Source organism: Eschrichtius robustus, chromosome 6 (genome assembly GCF_028021215.1).
Source record: "Eschrichtius robustus isolate mEscRob2 chromosome 6, mEscRob2.pri, whole genome shotgun sequence".
Classification (NCBI taxonomy): Eukaryota; Metazoa; Chordata; class Mammalia; order Artiodactyla; family Eschrichtiidae; genus Eschrichtius; species Eschrichtius robustus.
The window spans coordinates 7929977-7949507 of record NC_090829.1 but is presented as its reverse complement, the minus strand read 5'-3'; the positions used below and the strand labels follow the sequence as shown (position 1 = coordinate 7949507).

The window sequence follows — 19531 nt, the reverse complement described above, 5'->3', positions numbered from 1 at the left end:
GCAATGACCTTCATGAGTTTGGGAATAGAGAAAGATTGAAACTCATATATCTATTTAAGGATCTTAGAGCTATTGTTAAAACACAGTTTGTCACCAAAACCTGCCCAGAGTAACGAAGTCCTGAGGTATTGATCTTAGAAGAATTGAGCTTTTAAGTCAGTCCCGACTTTTAAGAACCCTCCAATTTCACAGAAAACTTTCCCCCCAAACAGTAACTTGTCCGATTTATTACCTAGACCTTTATTACCAATAATCCCGTGACAGAAACCCTGTAAACAGCTCCTTTTCTTGCTCTGTACCCTCTTGAAGCAGAACCCCCCAACTTTCACACACATGCATACACACACAGACACACATGCATACAGAGGTGCACAAATAAATCTAATTACACAGCATGTTACAAAGATGTTGATAATGGACCAAAGATGGTTGGGGGTGGGAAGCAAACAGAGTTGTTATTGAGAAACATTTTTAAAGCTCTTAAAACATCTCAGTGCTATCAACCAAGTTCCTCCCTGCCACTAGTTGTCTTTTCTCTCTCATCTCTGCAAAATCCTTCTTCAGGAACTAGCAAAACTGTCGTTACATTTAAACTCTTCTCAACAGGCATCCTTCCCTCATTACCTCTTTTCCGCCAGAGCTTTCCTATATTCTCTTTCTCATGAAGAGAAATTTAGCCTCCTTTTGGATTTTCCCACCTGAATTCCTCACCCCGCCATAGCACTCTGAAAATGAACATCCCCTCCAAGAATACACCATCCTTAACTTTCAAAAAAAAAATCTGTATAATTAAGGCTGAAGTTCATTTGCAGTACCAAAACTACCAGAATAACAGGGGTTTCAATACAATAGATCTTTATTTCTCTCTCATGGACAAGGCCAGAGGTGAGCAATATAACAGTGTCAGTAGGCCTGGAGATTTCCTCTTTCTGCTTCTTGATCCTCAACGTATGCCTTCCTTCTCCTCATTCTCTCAGATGGCTGCTGGAGATCCATTCATTTCATCAGTGTTCCAGATTAGAAACTAAAGCAAAGTAAAAGAGCAAGACAGATGCTCCCCTCCTTCTAGGAGCCTTCCTAAAATTTCCCTATAACCTGCCCACTGGCATACTATCATCCTAGAATTTGGCCTTATGGCCAAACCAAGTGGCAAGGGGTCTGAAAAAGGTGATCTTCGGGCAAGGTGCATTGCTAAGAGTTCTGTTAACTAAGAAAGAAGGGGAGATTATGTAAAATATCACACTATCTGTAGGACCTGCCCTGATGTAAATTTTGTTTCCTTTTTCTTCATGATCATCACCATCATCACAAGGGCAAGCATTTAATTAAGCACATTCAGTGCATATCACTAAGGGTGTAACTACCATTATCTAATACCTAATTTTTTCCTCACATTATTGCCAATTTACAGGTGAGGAAACCAAGGCTTTAAACAATAACATTACCTGACCAAGGTTATAGCTAGTAAGTCACAGGACTTTTAAGACTGTGTGACCAAAAACACATGCATTCCACCACTAGACTTTATTCTGCTTTCCTTTTAGTCAAGACACGTTTAGTCAAGACTCATTCGTGAGTTTGAAATGACTATCCCAGCAAGATGTCATGAGCAAAATTAGAGACTCCTTTGACTGTGGGGATAAAACCTCATTGCCCTCATGGGAGCATTCATGAGAAAGATGAGAGGGAAAGGAAGAGATGGGTCAGAGAGAAGGAAAAGATCTGTGGTTGAATTTTGTGGCCATGTATACACAGGTGAATCCAGTGACACGAGGGAGGAGGGGGTTTCTATACCGATGGCCTGAAGAAAGTAACCAGTACTCCTCCTGCACAGAGGCTGCATGTGGGGCTGGGTATTTAATAATAATAAATTTGGGTATTGTCTGCAATGATGGTCCTGGTGCTAATGAATTCTTGGTATAAATCGTGTTGGCTGTCCCAGTCACAAGAGGCAGTACCTAAGCAAATTGTCCAAGGTGCCAAGCATGGAAGTATGAAAATTAAATGAACTTGTAGAAGTACAAACATCTTCTAGGTTACTAGTCAGAATATTCTGTTAGAGCCAAGGGAGCCTCCTTGAAACAAAGGGATGGTTAAAGTGCCAATACAAATGTAAACAGAAGTCCAATTAGAGAATGTACTCACTGATTTTAATTTCTGTGATAAGTTTGCCCTGTTGTATCTTTAGCTGGGTGAGCTCACTTTTCTGTTCTACAATACTAGTATACAGATGTTCCTCTGCAATTCCACATGGGTCCATCTTTTGTTAAAAGCACAGAATTTAAAATGCTGTGAAGAAAAAAAAAACAAATAAAAGCAAAACCATGACTATTGAATAAAGAACTAATAGCTTTACCATTAATTAAAATAATCACATCTAGTTGGAAAGATGAGTCTAATAATTCCACTTCCTCAAGATATTTTGACCCATAAGATTAAAATACAAAAAAAAAAAAAAAAACCTTCCTAAGTGAACTGATCATTTCACTTTACAGCTATGGCCTCAACTAAATGGGTGAATGGGCCTGTCAGTCACTACAGATTCAAGTTCATTTTTTTGTTACATATACATATATATATATATATATATATATATATATATATAATTATAACTGTTACAATAAAATTCATATACCAATAAAACAACTATTTATTGAGATGAAGTAATAACCATGACAGCTCATGACATTTAAATAGTATTCTTAGGTCTTTTCAGTTTATTTTTATTATGAATTATTGATAAGCAGGTACAAATGATTGTATCCTCAAAAGAAACTGAGGCACAGAAAAATGAACTGACTTTTTGGAGCAGGGAAGCCATGTCTGGGGCAGAGCAAGAAACACATACTCTTAGAGTGACTCTGTTGAGGGCCATCAGCTTAGCCTTTGCTGCCTTGTCTGCCCTGCCCCTTCATTATCCCCTCCTTCATCCTTTCCCATCCTCTCCTTTGCTTCTTCTAAGCCTGTAAGGTTGAAGGAGCCCAGACAGGAATCCTACAGAAGAGTTTGCAAAACTCTCCCTTTCCTTTCCTAAGGCTCTTCAAGGTGAGAGGATCAAATGGTTTGCTGTACTTCCTGCCACCTGACTTGTGAGAACAAGGAGAGCTGAGGACACTTCTGATCTTCTTCCATCTATGATCCAAAATAGGAAAGAGTTTTATTCTCAAAGATAATATAATTTTGCTGGTTGATCTCCACATAAAGTTCCACTGAGGACCCTGTAACTTTAAAATATCAAGGCCCAATTATGCTAAGTGAAATCAGTCAGACAGAGAAAGACAAATACTGTATGAGATCACTTATATGTGGAATCTAAAAAATACAACAAACTAGTGAATATAACCAAAAAGAAGCAGACTCACAGACACAGAGAACAAACTAGTGGTTATCAGTGGGGAGAGGGAAGGGGGAAGGGCAAGATACATGCAGGGGAGTAAGAGGTACAAACTACTGGGTATAAAATAAGCTACAGGGAGATGTTGTACAACACAGGGAATATAGCCAATATTTTATAATATCTATAAATGGAGTATAACATGTAAAAACTGTGAATCACTATATTGTACACCTGTAACTTATATAATATTGTATATCAACCATACTTCAATAAAAATAAAATGATGAGGATACCTGAAAAATGAAATAAATAAATTAAATAAACTATCAAGGCCCAAGACTTTCCAGTAAAATTGAAAATGTCTTATTCCTAAAAACATGCCATCATATGCTATTATAAATGACAGGCTGATTAAAACCTCAATGCAAACCTGATAAAATGCACCTTTTACATAGCTCACCACCAAGAGAGTTTAAAAGACCAAGAGAAGGATTGTGGGCTAACACCAGGAAAGCAGAGAGAGTAAACCTAGCAGAGATCAGAAATGGGGAGATTTTTAACATCTTTTATTGAAATATAGTTGATTTACAATGTTGTGTTAGTTTCAGGTGTACAGTAAAGTGATTGAGATATATATATATATATACATATACATATATATATATATACATATACATATATATATATATCATTTTTTAACATTCTCTTCCATTATAAGTTTTTACAAGATATTGAATCGAGTTCCCTGTGCTATATAGGAGGTCCTTGTTGGTTATCTATTTTATATATAGTAGTGTGTATATTTTAATGCCAAACTCCTAATTTATCCCTCTACCCCCCTCCCTTTGGTAATCTTAAGTTTGTTTTCTATGTCTGTGAGTCTATTTCTGTTTTGTTTTGTTTAAAATTTTTATTGGAGTATAGTTGATTTACAGTGTCGTGTTAGTTTCAGGTGTACAGCAAAGTGAATCATTCTTTTTCAGATTCTTTTCCCATGTAGGTTATTACAGATTATTCAGTAGAGTTCCCTGTGCTATACAGTATGAGAGACTTTGAACACCTGAATAAATAAGAGCAAAATCTGTGAGGTCTTCCGTTTTAAAGGCTCTAGGGGATCCGACTTTTTTCAGATGGACCCTGCAGCATGAATGATATGCCTCTCAAGAAGTCTTCACAATCTGTACTCATCTGTATTATCCTCTGATTTAGTCAGAGCCCAAGGGAAATGGCAGCATCAAGAAGAGACTCCCATCCATTGTGGAAGATGAGGAAGAGGAGGAGGACCGGGAGGAGGAGGAGACGGCTTCCCTCTCTCCCATCTACACAAGGGGATCTTCCTCTTCCCGTAGCAAGAAGCCTGGAAGCAGTAAGAGCTATCTTGGCTTAAGCCTGAAGCAGCTGGCCTCGGGAACAGTGTCATTTCACTCACCTGTCAGAGTCTCCAGTTCCAGTTCCCCCAAAACCAAGCAGGAAGCCGACGCCCCTAACCATGGTAAAAGAAAAGAGAAGAACTTGAAATTACAACTTTCAACTTTGAACAATGCTGGACCCCCAGACCTCAGTCCAAGGTGAGAGTTCACAACATAGAATTCTTTCCCAGGTGAAAGTGTCTGCATTTTATTCACACTAGTACCTGGCTAGTAAATTAGTCAGCCTTCTGGGCCTTTCTGCCATGCAGGCTCCTAGCCTCGATGTTTCAGTTTCCCTAAATTTTTGTGTGCCATTTTTGACTCTACGTGGAGGTGTATGCAAGATGAGAATAAATCATTTTAGTCATATTCTCAAAAGGGTCCATTAAATGTTCCAAATTCTTTCTCTTCTCCCTTTATCCATTTAGCTGTACCTATTTTTATAGATGTATGTTTCTACATTGTAATTTTATAACTTATAAATTTCTAATGAAAACAAAAGAGATGGAACAAAGTCCGTATTGTTATCCCCTCAATATCTGATCTTACCAAAAGTTTCATGAAGCAATGAGTGGAAATTATGAAGGAAATGAAGTGCCGGTCTTCATTTCCCATAGTATTTGCTTCATTATTGTGGATGACTGAACTTAGTTTTATTTCTGGCCCCTTCAGCAGGTAATATGGGATGGTTCTATTTTTTAATTAAAAAAAAATTCACTTTAGGATCAACTAAAGGTGATTGAAACAGTAAAAAATTATGACTCAGAAAATGTGAAAAGAGTAGGCTACAGTGCGTAACAACTCAGTAAAAAATAGACAAGAAAAAACATATTGAGTGATTCCTAGTCTCATGTACTCAGCTAGGTAATTTTTCACTTACTATTACATTTAGTCTTTTCAGGAATCCTATAAAGTAGTTTGTATTATCTCTACTATAAAGTTGTAAGAAATGTTAAGTATTTTGTAGGTTACATATTTTGTCCAAAATCTCAGAAATTTGAGTTCTGAAATATAGATTCAAATTCTGTTGTTCTGCTTATAAGGCAAGAGATGTTTCTGATATACGACATATTTAGTTAGTCATTTGAAGAACACAACTTATCCATTTAGAGAAAATATTAAGGGGAAAATAAGCAAAACAGGGTTAATGAAAAGTAGGTGGATATTAAATGTTCAGGAATTCAGTTGGAGATGGTAATTTGAAAACATCCCTTAACTCTTCTCCTTCCTAAAATTTCTCTAAAATGAAAAATACTAAATTATAAATAGGGGAAAAATGTATCAGAGCTGGAAAAGAAAGTTTCATGTACAACTTATTCTACACTTATGAAAAAACATATTTTATTTTATATCTAGAAAAAGATTTTGAGAACACACCAAGATGTTAATGGTAGTGGTGAATGACAGATGATTTTTCTTTTCAGATTTTTGCTACCTTTATGTTTACATTTTCTACAATAAGTTCATCTTTTTAAAAATAATGAGTGTGTTAGATATTATTTACCAAGGAAGAAGATTAGCTAGAGTCCTAATAGTCATTTAAATATAATTCTTCAACTCTCACTTCAGAGTTTTGTCCACGTCCAGAGCAAAGATGTTTTCAAAGTTATTTTCTGCGATGCTGTAAATATTACGTTAAAACTCTTTAATTTTGGATAGAGTAGTGAATTAATATAAATTTAGATAAGAGAACTTCTGTAGCTTAAGGTTTTGAATCTGAGAATAAATGAGTCTAAGATCTATAGCATTACTGTTCAATAGAAATATAGCATGAGCTAAAATTGTGAGCCACATGAGTAATTTTAAATGTTCCAGTAGCCACATCTTTAAAAAGTAAACACACACACGTGCAATTATTTAATAATAATTTTAATAAGATATTTTATTTGACTCATTATGCCCCAAATACTAGCATTTCAAATGTGAACAATATAAAAAATTACTAATTAAATAACTTACATTTTTTACTAAAATCTTCAAAATCCAGTGTGTATTTTATACTTACAGCACATCTCTTTTTGCACATTTCAGGTGCTCAATGGCTGTATAAGGCTAACGGCTACCATATTGGATAGCCCAGCTCTAGAGTGTCTAGAATTTAGAAATTTAACACAAGATTTTTCAAGTCTTCTAGGAATACTGGAACCCATGAATATAAATGCACAACTAGCCAATCCTTGTTATTTTAAACAGGATTGTTGATGGAATTGAAGATGGAAACAGTAGTGAGGAAAGCCAGTCTTTTGACTTTGGCTCTGAACGAGTCAGACCGGAGCCCCGAATTTCTCCTCCTCTTGGAGGTAAGCTCTATATTTAGTCTTCTCTCAAGGGGTGATATGTCTTTATAACTTGTAATGTTCAGTATAGGCACTTTTTTGCCTTCCCATTCTCGGGTATTCTCCATGTGATGGAACTTTACCAAAGCCACAAAGTAATTTGACTTGGGTCTGTGCCACCTCCAAGTTATTAAGATAGCATTTGTAATGGTTCCTCCATCCAGGCTCGACACCCTGCAGCTTACCAGCCCAGGTAAATGGTGTGTCAGGAGGACACTCAAATTTCTGCTCTTCATCAGAGGGTAACCATGTTTTCCTATTATAAATGCAGACTAATCCACAGAAACAACATTACCCAAAGGAAATGCTGTGTTGGGTGTAGACTGTAGGAACATTGGTTATACTTAACTAATTTATTGGGTAAGTGGTTATGTACTTGCAGTTTGCCAGGGATAAGTATCTTCAGAAGTATGTTAGAATATTGGAAATGATGGGGCACTATATGAAGTACTACCCTTTAGGGATGGTTAATTAATGTAAAGTATCCCCAAACCTAGCCCAGGCTCCTCTCTCTCCCTTTCATTCTTGAGTTCATTGCCCACAAAAGAATTTGTCAGCATGATGAAGGCCAGAAATGACACCTTCTAAAAGAAGACGCACCTGTAGTTGATAGAGAATAATGAACATAGGCGATCCCAAACAGTCACCAGATGCAAGTCAGATCCTTGTGTCAGGATCTCCTGCTAATTGGTGAATCCTTCCATGGGCAAAGCCAAGCCCAAGAAAGACTTCTGAATGTACAGCTCTGGGGGTATGTCTCCATTTGGTAGAATACCAGTCTTCTATCTCAATCAACAGTTCTTCCCAGCACTCATCTTCTGGGAAGATGGAAGAGTAAGACTCCATGGTAGGACGATGGTGCAAGGTGGGAAGGTGAGGAGAGGAATGCAGATGTCAGTCAACAATCATGATTCATCCATGTAATGGACTTATATCTGCTCTGGGCAAGAAGCACAGAAATCATAGTTCTAGTCAACCAGATGTGAGCATTTGCTATGGAAGCTGATGGTGGGTCCCAACAGGAAGTTTTCCTTGTTGGCTCACAGGACATCATCATGACATCCACCTAGTATTTCTGGTCCTGCCACCCCCCTTAGCCTCCTCTTCTCCCTTTTCCCAACATCTACCCCAATACTCATCCATTCAAGCAACAAATATTCTTGACTTTACCTCCTAAATATCTCTCAGTTCTGTCTGAGACTTTCTATCCTTCCTTCCACCACCCTTTTCCCTGCCACATTCACTCTTGCCTGCACTGCTTCCAAAGTCTCTTCTCTGTTTTCACACTGTTCTCCATACAGAGTGAACTTTTTTTAAAATACAAATTTATTCTTATTACGCTATTCCTATGCTTAAAATCCTGAGATGGATTCCTACTGCCCTTAGTATGAAATCCACACCTATTGCATAATTGCTTTTTTTTTTAATATAAATTTATTTATTTATTTATTTATTATTTTTGGCTGCGTTGGGTCTTCATTGCTGTGCGTGGGCTTTCTCTAGTTGCAGCGAGCGGGGGCTACTTTTCATTGCGGTGCGCGGGCTTCTCATTGCGGTGGCTTCTCTTGTTGCAGAGCATGGGCTCTAAGCGCGCGGGCTTCAGTAGTTGTGGTGCACGGGCTTAGTTGCTCCATGGCATGTGGGGTCTTCCCAGACCAGGGCTCGAACCCGTGTCCCCTGCATTGGCAGGCAGATCCTTAACCACTGCACCACCAGGGAAGCCCCATAATTGCTTTTTCAATGTCTCTTTTCCCAGCTAGACTCAAAGCCCCATGAAGGTCAATATATTTTCGTTATTTCTGTCTCATCTAAGGGAGGCTTAGCCTGTTGTAGGCGATCTCTTATCATTCATTGAATGAATAGATTAACTTTACAAAATATCTCAGCAAAAGGAGCTTTTACTACTCTGACACTTTGGATTGTTTTGAGCGACTTTTTTCTCTCACAGACAAATTTTCTACACATAATTGACCAGAATTAGGATATTAGGATAGTCATCATGATATATATACACGACATATATAGATCTAGATATAGATAGCTCTGTATATCAAATCCTTTCCACTCTAGCTAGCAATGACTCATCTGTGCTTCTGCTCCTGACAGATATGAATGTATTTGTAAAAGTAAGGTAGAGAAAAAGTGGAGATGAGAGACCCGGGAAATGGGAGAAATTACCTTTTAGAGCAACACTGGAAGAGACAGAAAACCTGCAGTGGGGATGAGCAGCTTTAATAGAGGTGGGAGGAAAATGCTCTCATGGGTACAGGACTCAAAATCTGGAAAGGGAAGAGAGGAGAAAAAGAACATCTCTTTTCTATGGCTTGGACACTGGCTGTGATATATTTTTGGAAAATGGTCAAAGAAGAGAACACCCCAACACAGCCAAAAATAATAAATAAATAAAAATTTAAAAAAAAAAAAAAGAAGAGAACACGTGACATTTGGGCACATGGTAGGATTGTGTTCAGGAGAGGGGGAGGGTGGCCATGGACGCATCCAGTAAGTGTGGCCACAGTCACCACCATGCTGTGTGCCTAGTTCCAAAGAGCCCACCAGGTGCCATCCAGAGGAGAACTAGGGAGACAGAAGCTACAGGGCACCGACATCAGGAAAGGCTGAAGGTAGCTTGGGCTTCCTTCCCTGTTCTAACTGCCTCAGTCCTGAAATACGAGGTTTATTCCTGAAGGACTCATTCTGCGTGTCTGTCACTTTCCAGACCCAGAGATTGGAGCTGCTGTCCTCTTCATCAAAGCAGAGGAGACCAAGCAGCAGATAAACAAACTCAACAGCGAGGTATGGAGATTTGCCTTTCTCTGGTCATGCTGGAGTGGTAAGAGGGGGAAGAAATCCTAGTCACCAGCAGAAGTGGTATAATATAGTCACGATGAATACGCACTCTGGTGTCTGGTGACAAATATGGATGAATTCCCACTCAGCCTCATGTGAGTATTAGTCACCTACCTTCTCTCAAGCTCTATTTCCCCGTGTGTAACAAAGAGATAGCAGTCATCCCTACCTTATGGCCCACTTGTGAAATTAAATGAAATAACCTAGGTAAATTATTTAACCTACAGGAAGGACTAACTAAATGATAATTATTATAACTGGAGTAATAAATGTATTGATACTTGGTTTAATTGGTGCTTTTTCACTTTTTTCATGTACTTTAATTTTTAGTGAGTTAAAGCAAGATCATTTGTCCACAGATGAATCAAAAGTAATGAATCAGAGTAATCAAATGGCCTGAAACTCTATTCTTTTCTCTGGCCTGTATTTGCTGTGTAACTTTGAGCACTTTAGCTCTTTAGATCTTACCATCTCTCCGTGTAAAATAAGGTAATTTCTTTAAAAACTTTATTGAGGTATATTGTACGTATCATAAAATTCACCCATTTCAAGTGTACCGTTTAATGATTTTTTACTATCTTTATTGAGTGGTTCAACCATCCCCACCTGAGTTTTAGAGTATTTTTCCTCCTAAAAAGACCTCTCAGACCCATTTATGATTAATCTCTGTTCCCACATCCAGCCCTAGGCAACCACTTATCTACTTTCTGTTTCTATAAATTTGTCTTTTCTGGATGTCTCATATAAATAGAGAAGGTAATTTCTGAATCACTCTCTTAATTTGGGTGTCCCCCTAAAATTAAATTTAAAAAAAAAGAAATAGATTTTGAGACAATGATTTGGATGCAGATAGTTTCTTTGGGAGGTGATCCAGGAAGCAAGATGAAGGAGTAGAGGAATAAGACAGGAAAGAAAGGAAAACAAGTAAATAAGTGTGTGTTAATGACATCATTAACTCTGTAGGCAATTAGGGCTCGACCCTGCTGGGGGGGCATTGAGAGACTGTGTAGGGAAACTCAGAACTGTTCTTCCATGAGACAAGTAAAAGGAGTTGAGGGTGGCTCCTGAGAGGTTACCTTCAGGCTTAGCTGCAGAAGACACTAGAAAGATCCTTCAGACAGGAATATGCAGGAAGACCCAGCTGTCTGTGGTGACCTTCTGGGTAGACCTAGGCCAAGTTCAGTGAGCAGACACAGACAGGGTAATAGGGCTGAAGTTTTAGATTCTCTGATGAGGTCTTGAGGGAAAATGTAACCAACTGATGATATTGATGAGATCTGAAAAAAATGAAATTCACATAATCATAATTGGTTTCCAGTTACCTGTAATAATGGAAAACTGGGCAGCTTGTCATAAAGTCTATAGGGTTTTTTGTTAATAATTTATTTATTTCATTTATTTTATTTTTGGCTGCACTGGGTCTTCGTTGCTGCGTGCGGGCTTTCTCTACTTAATGCGAGCAGGGGCTACTCTTCGTTGAGGTGCGTGGGCTTCTCATCGTGGTGGCTTCTCTTGTTGCAGAGCACAGGCTCTAGGCGCACGGGCTTCAGTAGTTGTGGTTCGTGGGCTCCAGAGCACAGGCTCAGTAGTTGTGGCACACGGGCTTAGCTGCTCCGCGGCCTGTGGGATCTTCCTGAACCAGGGCTCAAACCCATGTCCCCTGCATTGGCAGGCGGATTCTTAACCACTGCCCCACCAGGGAAGCCCAAGTCTATAGGTTTTTGTTCAACGTGTGTTCCATCAGTTTAGTGAAGATTTGTGCTTTACTGCCCTCTCTCCTTCGGAGTCTACACTTTCTGGAAGTGAGATTGTTGCCAACAAGAAGTAAGAGAGCCAAAGGGCAGACTAACAAAATAGGAAAAGAAAAACTAACTGGATTGAAACTGCTTAAATCACGAGGGCTTGGCCATATGTGAGATCACCCAAATAATCTCATTAAAAATACACCAAAAAAAAAAAAAAATACACGGTAGAACAAAAACAAAAGAAACTAAACACTCTTTTGGACACCTGGACATCAACTTTTGTGTGTGTGTGGTTTAAGAGTGCTTTATTATTGTGGGGTATTTTGTTGTTGGGTTTTTTTTTTGGATAGCAACTTTTTATTAAACAATTTTCTTTAAGATATTGTTCTCAGATAAAATCACACATTAATACCATTTGAATTATCAATATTTTCCCTCACATTTGAGTTTATTTAATGGTTTTAGGAACTGACTGACCAATATCTTAGCTCAAACACAGAAGTTAGAAATTAGTCTGGGGAAAAAAATGTGTTAGTGTCTTCAATGTTCACCTTCCCTAAGTTCAGGTTTTTCCTCTATTAAATGGTAATGATAAAATCTGTCATAGAGGAGTGTGGTAAGGACTTAATACCATATGTAAAGCACCAAACATGGTGGTCAAATGCTCATTCTCTCCTCATACAAGGTCATGCTTCTAGTCAACAAATGTGACTCTCAACTTAGTCCCCCCTGCTACCCAACAGTGCCCCATGCAGAGTAATAGGAGAGAGAATTAGTCAATGCATATGGAATAAAATGAAAATGAATGGACTTAAGGGAAACATATTTGTTCATGAAAATGAGACTGCTTTCACCTGAGAGTTCCTTTTGCTATGAAGACGCTCACTATAAAGTTAGAATAGGGACTTCCCTGGTGGCACAGTGGTTAAGAATCTCCCTGCCAGTGCAGGGGACACGAGTTTGAGCCCTGGTCCGGGAAGATCCCACATGCCACTGAGCAACTAAGCCCATGTGCCACAACTACTGAGCCTGCCTGCCACAATTACTGAAGCCCGTGCACCTAGAGCTCATGCTCCGCAACAAGAGAAGCCACTGCAATGAGAAGCCCACGCACCGCAAGGAAGAGTAGCCCCTGCTCGCCGCAACTAGAGAAAGCCACACACAGCAATGAAGACCCAATAAATAATAAATTTATTTTTTAAAATTACAATAAAAAATGATAGGGTAAAAAATTTACATTTCAGTGCATCTTATTTTAACTAAATAGTATGATGTAAAAGTGTCACCGATTTACTGTAAAGAACACTTATTCTGTAACACTTAAGTTGATTGAAGGGCAAGGAGACCCAGTATGCCAGTTAACAATGTTTAACCATTATTTGACATTACACCAAACGTTTAAGTGGTAAAATGATGATAAAACTAGGCAGAAAACAAGCTGCCAAACTTAACAGAAAGGTAATCACAGGCAAATCTTCAATTTCAAAGTGAGAAAATGTGGTGGCTTGTTAAATCATCCTTAGCAGAGTGCACTTTGGCTGGAGTGCTCTAATTGCCACTTGTTAGCATTTAATTTTGTAGGTACATAAAGGAGCCAGTTAATATTAGGCCATTTTATTCCAACTTGAGTCTTAACTATATTGAGAATGAAAATGTTTCATGTATATAATACATGCCTAAACAAAAAAATAAATGAGTTTTGTAGAAACAACTTATATTGACTTTTTTTGAGAGAGAAGTCTGGCTTCTCATGCTATTTATTAACTCCATTTTTAAAACAACTTTATTGAGGTATAATTAACGTGTCATAGAATTCATCCTTTTAAAGTGTACAACTTAGGCCTTCCCTGGGGGTCCAGTGGTTACGACTCTGTGCTTGTACAGCAGGGGGTGCGGGTTCGATCCCTGGTCAGGGAACTAAGATCCCGCAAGCCAGACAGCGCAGCCAAAATAAATAAATAAATTAATTAATTAATTAATTAATTAAAGTGTACACTTGAGGGCTTCTAGTATATTCCTAGACTTATGCATGCATCACCATAATAAATTTTAGAACATTTTGTTACCCCCACAAAGAAGCTTTGCACCACACAGCCATCACCCCTAACACCAGTGGCTCCCCATCCTCAGCCCCAGGCAACCACTAAGCTACACTCTGTGCCTGTAGATTCGCCCACTCAGGCCATTTTATATAAATGGAATCATACAATATGGTCCTTTGTGACTGGCTTTTTTCACTTAGTGTAATGTTTTCGAGGTTTTCATCTCACGTTGTTGCATACCAGTACTTTATTCCTTTTTACTGCCAAGTAATATTTCATTATATAGATATAGCACATTTTGTGTTTATTCATTCATCACTTGATGGGCATTTGTGTTGTAACCACTTTTTGGCTAATATGAACAATGCTACTATGAACTTTCATAAAACATTCACGCAAGATTTTGTGTGCACATGTTTTAATTTCTCCTGAGTAAAGAAGAATGGCTGGTAACCCTATGTGTAAACATTTGAGGAACTTCCAGGCTGTTTCCCAAAACAGCAGAGGAATTTTACATTTAGCAGCATATGAAGGTTCCAACCTCTCCACTTCCTCACCAACAATTTTTATTTGTTATTATCTGATTTTTTTTATTATAACCGTTCTTGTGTGCATGAAGTGGTATCTCATGTGGTTTCCATTTGCATTTCCCTGATAGCTAATAATTTGAGCATCTTTTCATGTGTTATTGGCCGTTTGTATGTCTTTGGAGAACTGTCAATTTAGATCTTCTATCCATTTTAAAATTGGGTTGTCTGTTTATTACTGAGTTGTGAATGTTCTTTATATATTCTAGATAACAAGTTATGATGGATGTACAGTTTTCTTCTCACATTCTTTAAGTTGCCCTTTAATTTTCTTAATGTTTTCCTATAAAGCGCAATTTGGTGATATCCAATTTATCTCTTTTTTCTTTTGTTCTTTGTGATTTTGAGGTCACATCTAAGAAACCATTGCCTATCCCAAGGTCATTAAGGTTTATTCCTCTGTCTTCTTCTAAGAGTTTTATAGTGTGAGCTCTTACATTTAGGTCTTTGGTCTATTTTGAGTTAATTTTTGTATATGAGTGATGTATGGGTCCAATTTTATTTCATTTTTTTGTGTGGATGTCTAGTGATCACATCACCGTTTATTAAAAACACTATGTTTTCCCCACTGAATTGTCTTTGTACTCTTGTGACACTCAACTTGCCATTGATATGAGGGTTTATTTCTGGACTCTCAATTCTATTCTATTGCTCTATGTGTCTATCCATATCTTTTTAAATTTCTTTCAACAATATTTTGTAGTTTTCAGTGTACAAGTCTTGCACCTCCTTGGTTAAATGTAGTCCTAAGAGTTCTAATATTTTTTTGATCATCTTTATTGGAGTATAATTACTTTACAATGGTGTGTTATTTTCTGCTGTACAACAAAGTGAATCAGCTATACATATACATATATCCCCATATCTCCTCCCTCTTGCATCTCCCTCCCACCCTCCCTATCCCACCCCTCTAGGTGGTCACAAAGCACCAAGATGATCTCCTTGTGCTATGTGGCTGCTTTCCACTAGCTATCTATTTTACATTTGGTAGTGTATATATGTCCATGCCACTCTCTCACTTCGTCCCAGCTTACTCTTCCCCCTCCCTGTGTCCTCAAGTCCATTCTCTACATCTGCGTCTTTATTCCTGTCCTGCCTCTAGGTTCTTCAGAATCCTTTTTTTAGATTCCATATATATGTGTTAGCATACAGTATTTGTTTTTCTCTTTCTGACTTACTTCACTCTGTATGACAGTCTCTAGGTCCATCCACCTCACTATAAATAACTCCATTTCGTTTCTTTTTATGGCTGAGTAATATTCCATTGTATATATGTGCCACATCTTCTTTATCCATTCATCTGTCGATGGACACTTAGGTTGCTTCCGTGTCCTGGCTATTGTAAATAGAGCTGCAATGAACATTGTGGTACATGACTCTTTTTGAATTATGGTTTTCTCAGGGTGTATGCCCAGTAGTGGGATTGCTGGGTCACATGGTAGTTCTATTTTTAGTTTTTTAAGGGAGTTCTAATATTTTTGATGCTATTGTAAATGAAATTATTTTCTTAATTTATTTTTGGATTGTTCACTTATAGTGTACAGAAATACACCTGATTCTTGCTTGCTCATCTTGTATCCTGCAACTTTACCAAACATTTTAAATAGTTCTAATAATTTGGGGGTGGGTGTTTTGGAAATTTTTTATATTAGATCATGCCATCTAGAAATAGAGATAGTTTTATTTCTCCCTTTCCAATTTAAATGCCTTTTGTTACCTTTTCTTCCCTAATTGCCTTGGCTAGAACTTCCAGTACTTCACTGAATAGAAATGTAAAGAAATATCCCTCTCTTGTGCCTCCCCTTGGGAAGGAAATCTTTGTCTTTCACCATTGAGTATGATGTTAACTGTGGGTATTTCATAAATTCCCTTTTTCATGTTGAGAGAGTACCCTTGTATCCCTGATTTGTTGAGTGTTTTTATCACAAGGGGATGTTAAATTTTGTCAAATGCTTTTTCTTGCACCTATTGAGATGACAATGTGTTTGTTTTTTGTCCTTTATTCTACCGATATGGTACATTATGTTAATTAATGATTTGGGGATGGCAAACTAAACTTGCATTCCTAAAATAAATCCCCCTGGTCATGGTGTAGAATCCCTTTTAAATATTGCTGGATTCAATTTGGTAGTATTTTTTTGAGGATTTTTGCCATCTATATTCATAAATTACTGGTCTACAGTTTTCTTTTTCTTGTGATATCTTTGTCTGGTTTTTGTGTCAGAGTAATATTGGTCTCATAAAATGAGTTGGGAAGTGTTCCCTCCTCTTCTATGTTTTTAAATAGTTTGTGAAGAATTGCTATTAATGCTCACTTAAAGGTCTGGTGAAGCCATCTGGTCCTGGGCTTTTCTTTGTGTAAACTTTTTTGATTGCTAGTTTAATCACTTTACTTTTGTAGGTCTATTTAGATATTCTATTTCTTCTTGAGTCAGTTTTGGTAGTTTACGTCTTTGTAGAAATTTGTCAGATTCATCTGTTATCCTACTTGTTGGCCTATAGCATTCAAAGTATTTCCTTATGATTCTTTTCATTTCTGTAATGTTGGTAGTAATGTCTCCTCTTTCATTCCTGATTTTAGTAATTTGAGTCATCTTTTTATTTAGGTGAAGCTTTGTCAATTTTGTTGATATTTTCAAAAAACCAACTTTTGATTTTGATCATTTTTCTTCATTTCTATTCTCTATTTTCATTGTTTTCTGCTCTAATCCTTATTATTTCCTTCTTCCTGCTGCCTTTGAATTTAGTTCACTTTTCTTTTTCCAGTGCCTTAAGGTGAAGTTGATTTTATATCTTTCTTCTTTTTTGATAGGCGTTACCATAAATTTCTCCCTAAGCACTGCTTTAACTACATCCCATAAACTTGAGTATGTTGTGTTTTCATTTTCATTTATCTCAAATTATTTTTTAATTTCTCCTGTGATTTCTTATTTGACTTATTGTTTATTTAGTAATGTGTGATTTAATGTCCACATACTTGAGAATTTTCCAATTTTCTTTATTACTAATTTTTAATTTCATTCCATTATAATTGAAGAACACACTTTGTACGATTTTAATCCTGTTATGTTTATTTAGGTTTACTTAATGGCATAGCATATGGTCTTACCTGGAGAATGTTCTGTGTGTGCTTGAGAAGACTGTGTATTCTACTGTTGTTGGGTGAATATTCTATAGATGTCTGTTATGTCTATGACTGTAGGTCTGTGACGTTCAAGTTTTCTATTTCCTTGTTGATCTGCCCAGTTGTTCTATTTATTATTAAAAATGAGATATTGCAGTCTCTAACTACTATTACTGATTGTGTATTTCTCCCTTCAATTTTGACTTTTTTTGCTTCATGTATTTAGGGCTCTGTTGTTATATATATATATATATATATATATATATATATATATATATATATATATATATATATATATATATATAATTGTTATCATTTCCTATAAAGTTGACCACCTGTTTTACCAAATGTTTCTTCTTTATCTCTAGTAAAATTTTTGTCTATTTTGTCTGATATTAGTATAGCTTTTCCAGCTTTCTTATGGTTGCTATTTGCATGATATCTTTTTTCATCCTTCTTCTTTCAACCTACTTGTATATTTGACTCTAATGTGTGTCTTCTGTTGACAGCTTATAGATAAGTCTTGATTTTTTAAATTCAATCTATCAATATTTGCCTTTTGATTAGATGGCTTAATTCATTCATATTTAATATTATTGATATAGTTTGATTTACGTCTTCTATTTTACTTTTTATTTTCTATTTATCTCCTGTTTGCTTGTTTTCACTTACTAATTGTGGGCTTCTTACATTATCAAATATTCTTTTTTAAGATAAGTTCAAAACACTTATGATGGTTACTTAATAAAACAGGATTACATAGACCAAGGGGTAGACGTTCCTCACTTACTTTATATAATTCCAAAAACATATATAATACTTGAACATTTTTGTTCTTTTTCGGATGATTTAAAATAAAACTTAGAGAACAATTCCTCTGTGGTTAAATACATCTGGTATATTTTACTTAAAATTAACTCATATTCTTAGAGATGCACATTAGTCATTAGCATACTAAGACTCTATGAATTCTTGCAGTAAAGAAACTAAATTAAGTTATTTTTAGCCTGCACCAACCAAATGCATTTGCTTATGGATCACTTTAATGACAAAATAACTATGAACATTTTTTCTCCCATTAGCATACCTTGGAATAATATGAAAAGCACTGAACTAAGGAAAAAGCCTCTTTCAGATGTTATCCAAAATTCTCATCTTCCTTTTTTACTTTATCCTATTCTGAGTTTGGTTTCGCCCCATTTTATATACTAGGATGCATTCACGTTCTTATTTTGGGTCTGTTTTTCATGTTCCCAGAACATTCTTGATTTTTGTTTTTTGCACCTGCTTAAAGTTCACTTCAAGTACAGTCTTTACCAATTGATTTCTATAAAGGTTTGTACTTCTCATATGTTGCCCAAAACATATATGTGGATATACACATATATTAACAGAAAGTGAGTGAGAGAGATTTATTGTAAGGAATTGTGTCATGCAATTAGGAAGCTGAGGAGTCACAGATCTGCAGTTGGCAAACTGGAGACCCAGAAGAGCTGATGATGTAGTTCCAGGTCCAATCCAAAGGTCTGAAAACCAATAGTATAAGTCTGTAAGTCCTGGTCCAAAAGTCAGCAGGCTTGAGACCCAAGAAGAGCCTGTGTTTCAGTTTGAGTCTGAAGGCAGGAGGAGACTGACGTACCAGATCAATGGTGAGGCAGGAGGAGTTCCCTCTTAGACTTTTTGTTCTATTCAGGTCTTCAGTTGCTTGAAGGAGGCCCACATACATTAGGGACAATCTGCTTTACTCAGTGTACCGGTTCAAATGTTAATCTCATCCAGAAACAGCTTCACAGACACACCCAGAACAATGTTTGACCAAATGTCTGGGCACCCCATGGCCCAGTCACGTTGATAAATAAAAACTGTCACATCCACAAAATACTTTCTGTTTGTCAGACCAATGGCTTTATTTCCAGTTTAAATCATTGGCCTGTTTCAATGTTCAAGCTGCTTTGGTGGGAATAATCCCTTTCCTTCTAATTTTTAAAAAAATATTCCCCTATAGCCAAGATGTTGTGGTTCTTTTTATGAGACAAAATTAAACATTTTCTCAAACTCTAGAATTTAGAAAGTGATTTTTACCTTTTATAACTTCATATAT

At 36.9% G+C, this 19531-nt stretch overlaps 1 protein-coding gene across 1 annotated transcript in view; it reads left to right on the top strand.

Annotated features, from left to right (window-relative positions):
- The window catches only part of KCNH8 (potassium voltage-gated channel subfamily H member 8), a 392473-nt gene that overhangs the window by 353515 nt on the left and 19427 nt on the right, over positions 1–19531 (top strand). The window contains exons 13-15 of the mRNA XM_068547302.1: positions 4547–4905; positions 6940–7046; positions 9802–9878. Of these exons, the coding sequence (XP_068403403.1) occupies positions 4547–4905; positions 6940–7046; positions 9802–9878 (543 nt within the window). The remainder of the gene's footprint in view (positions 1–4546; positions 4906–6939; positions 7047–9801; positions 9879–19531) is intronic.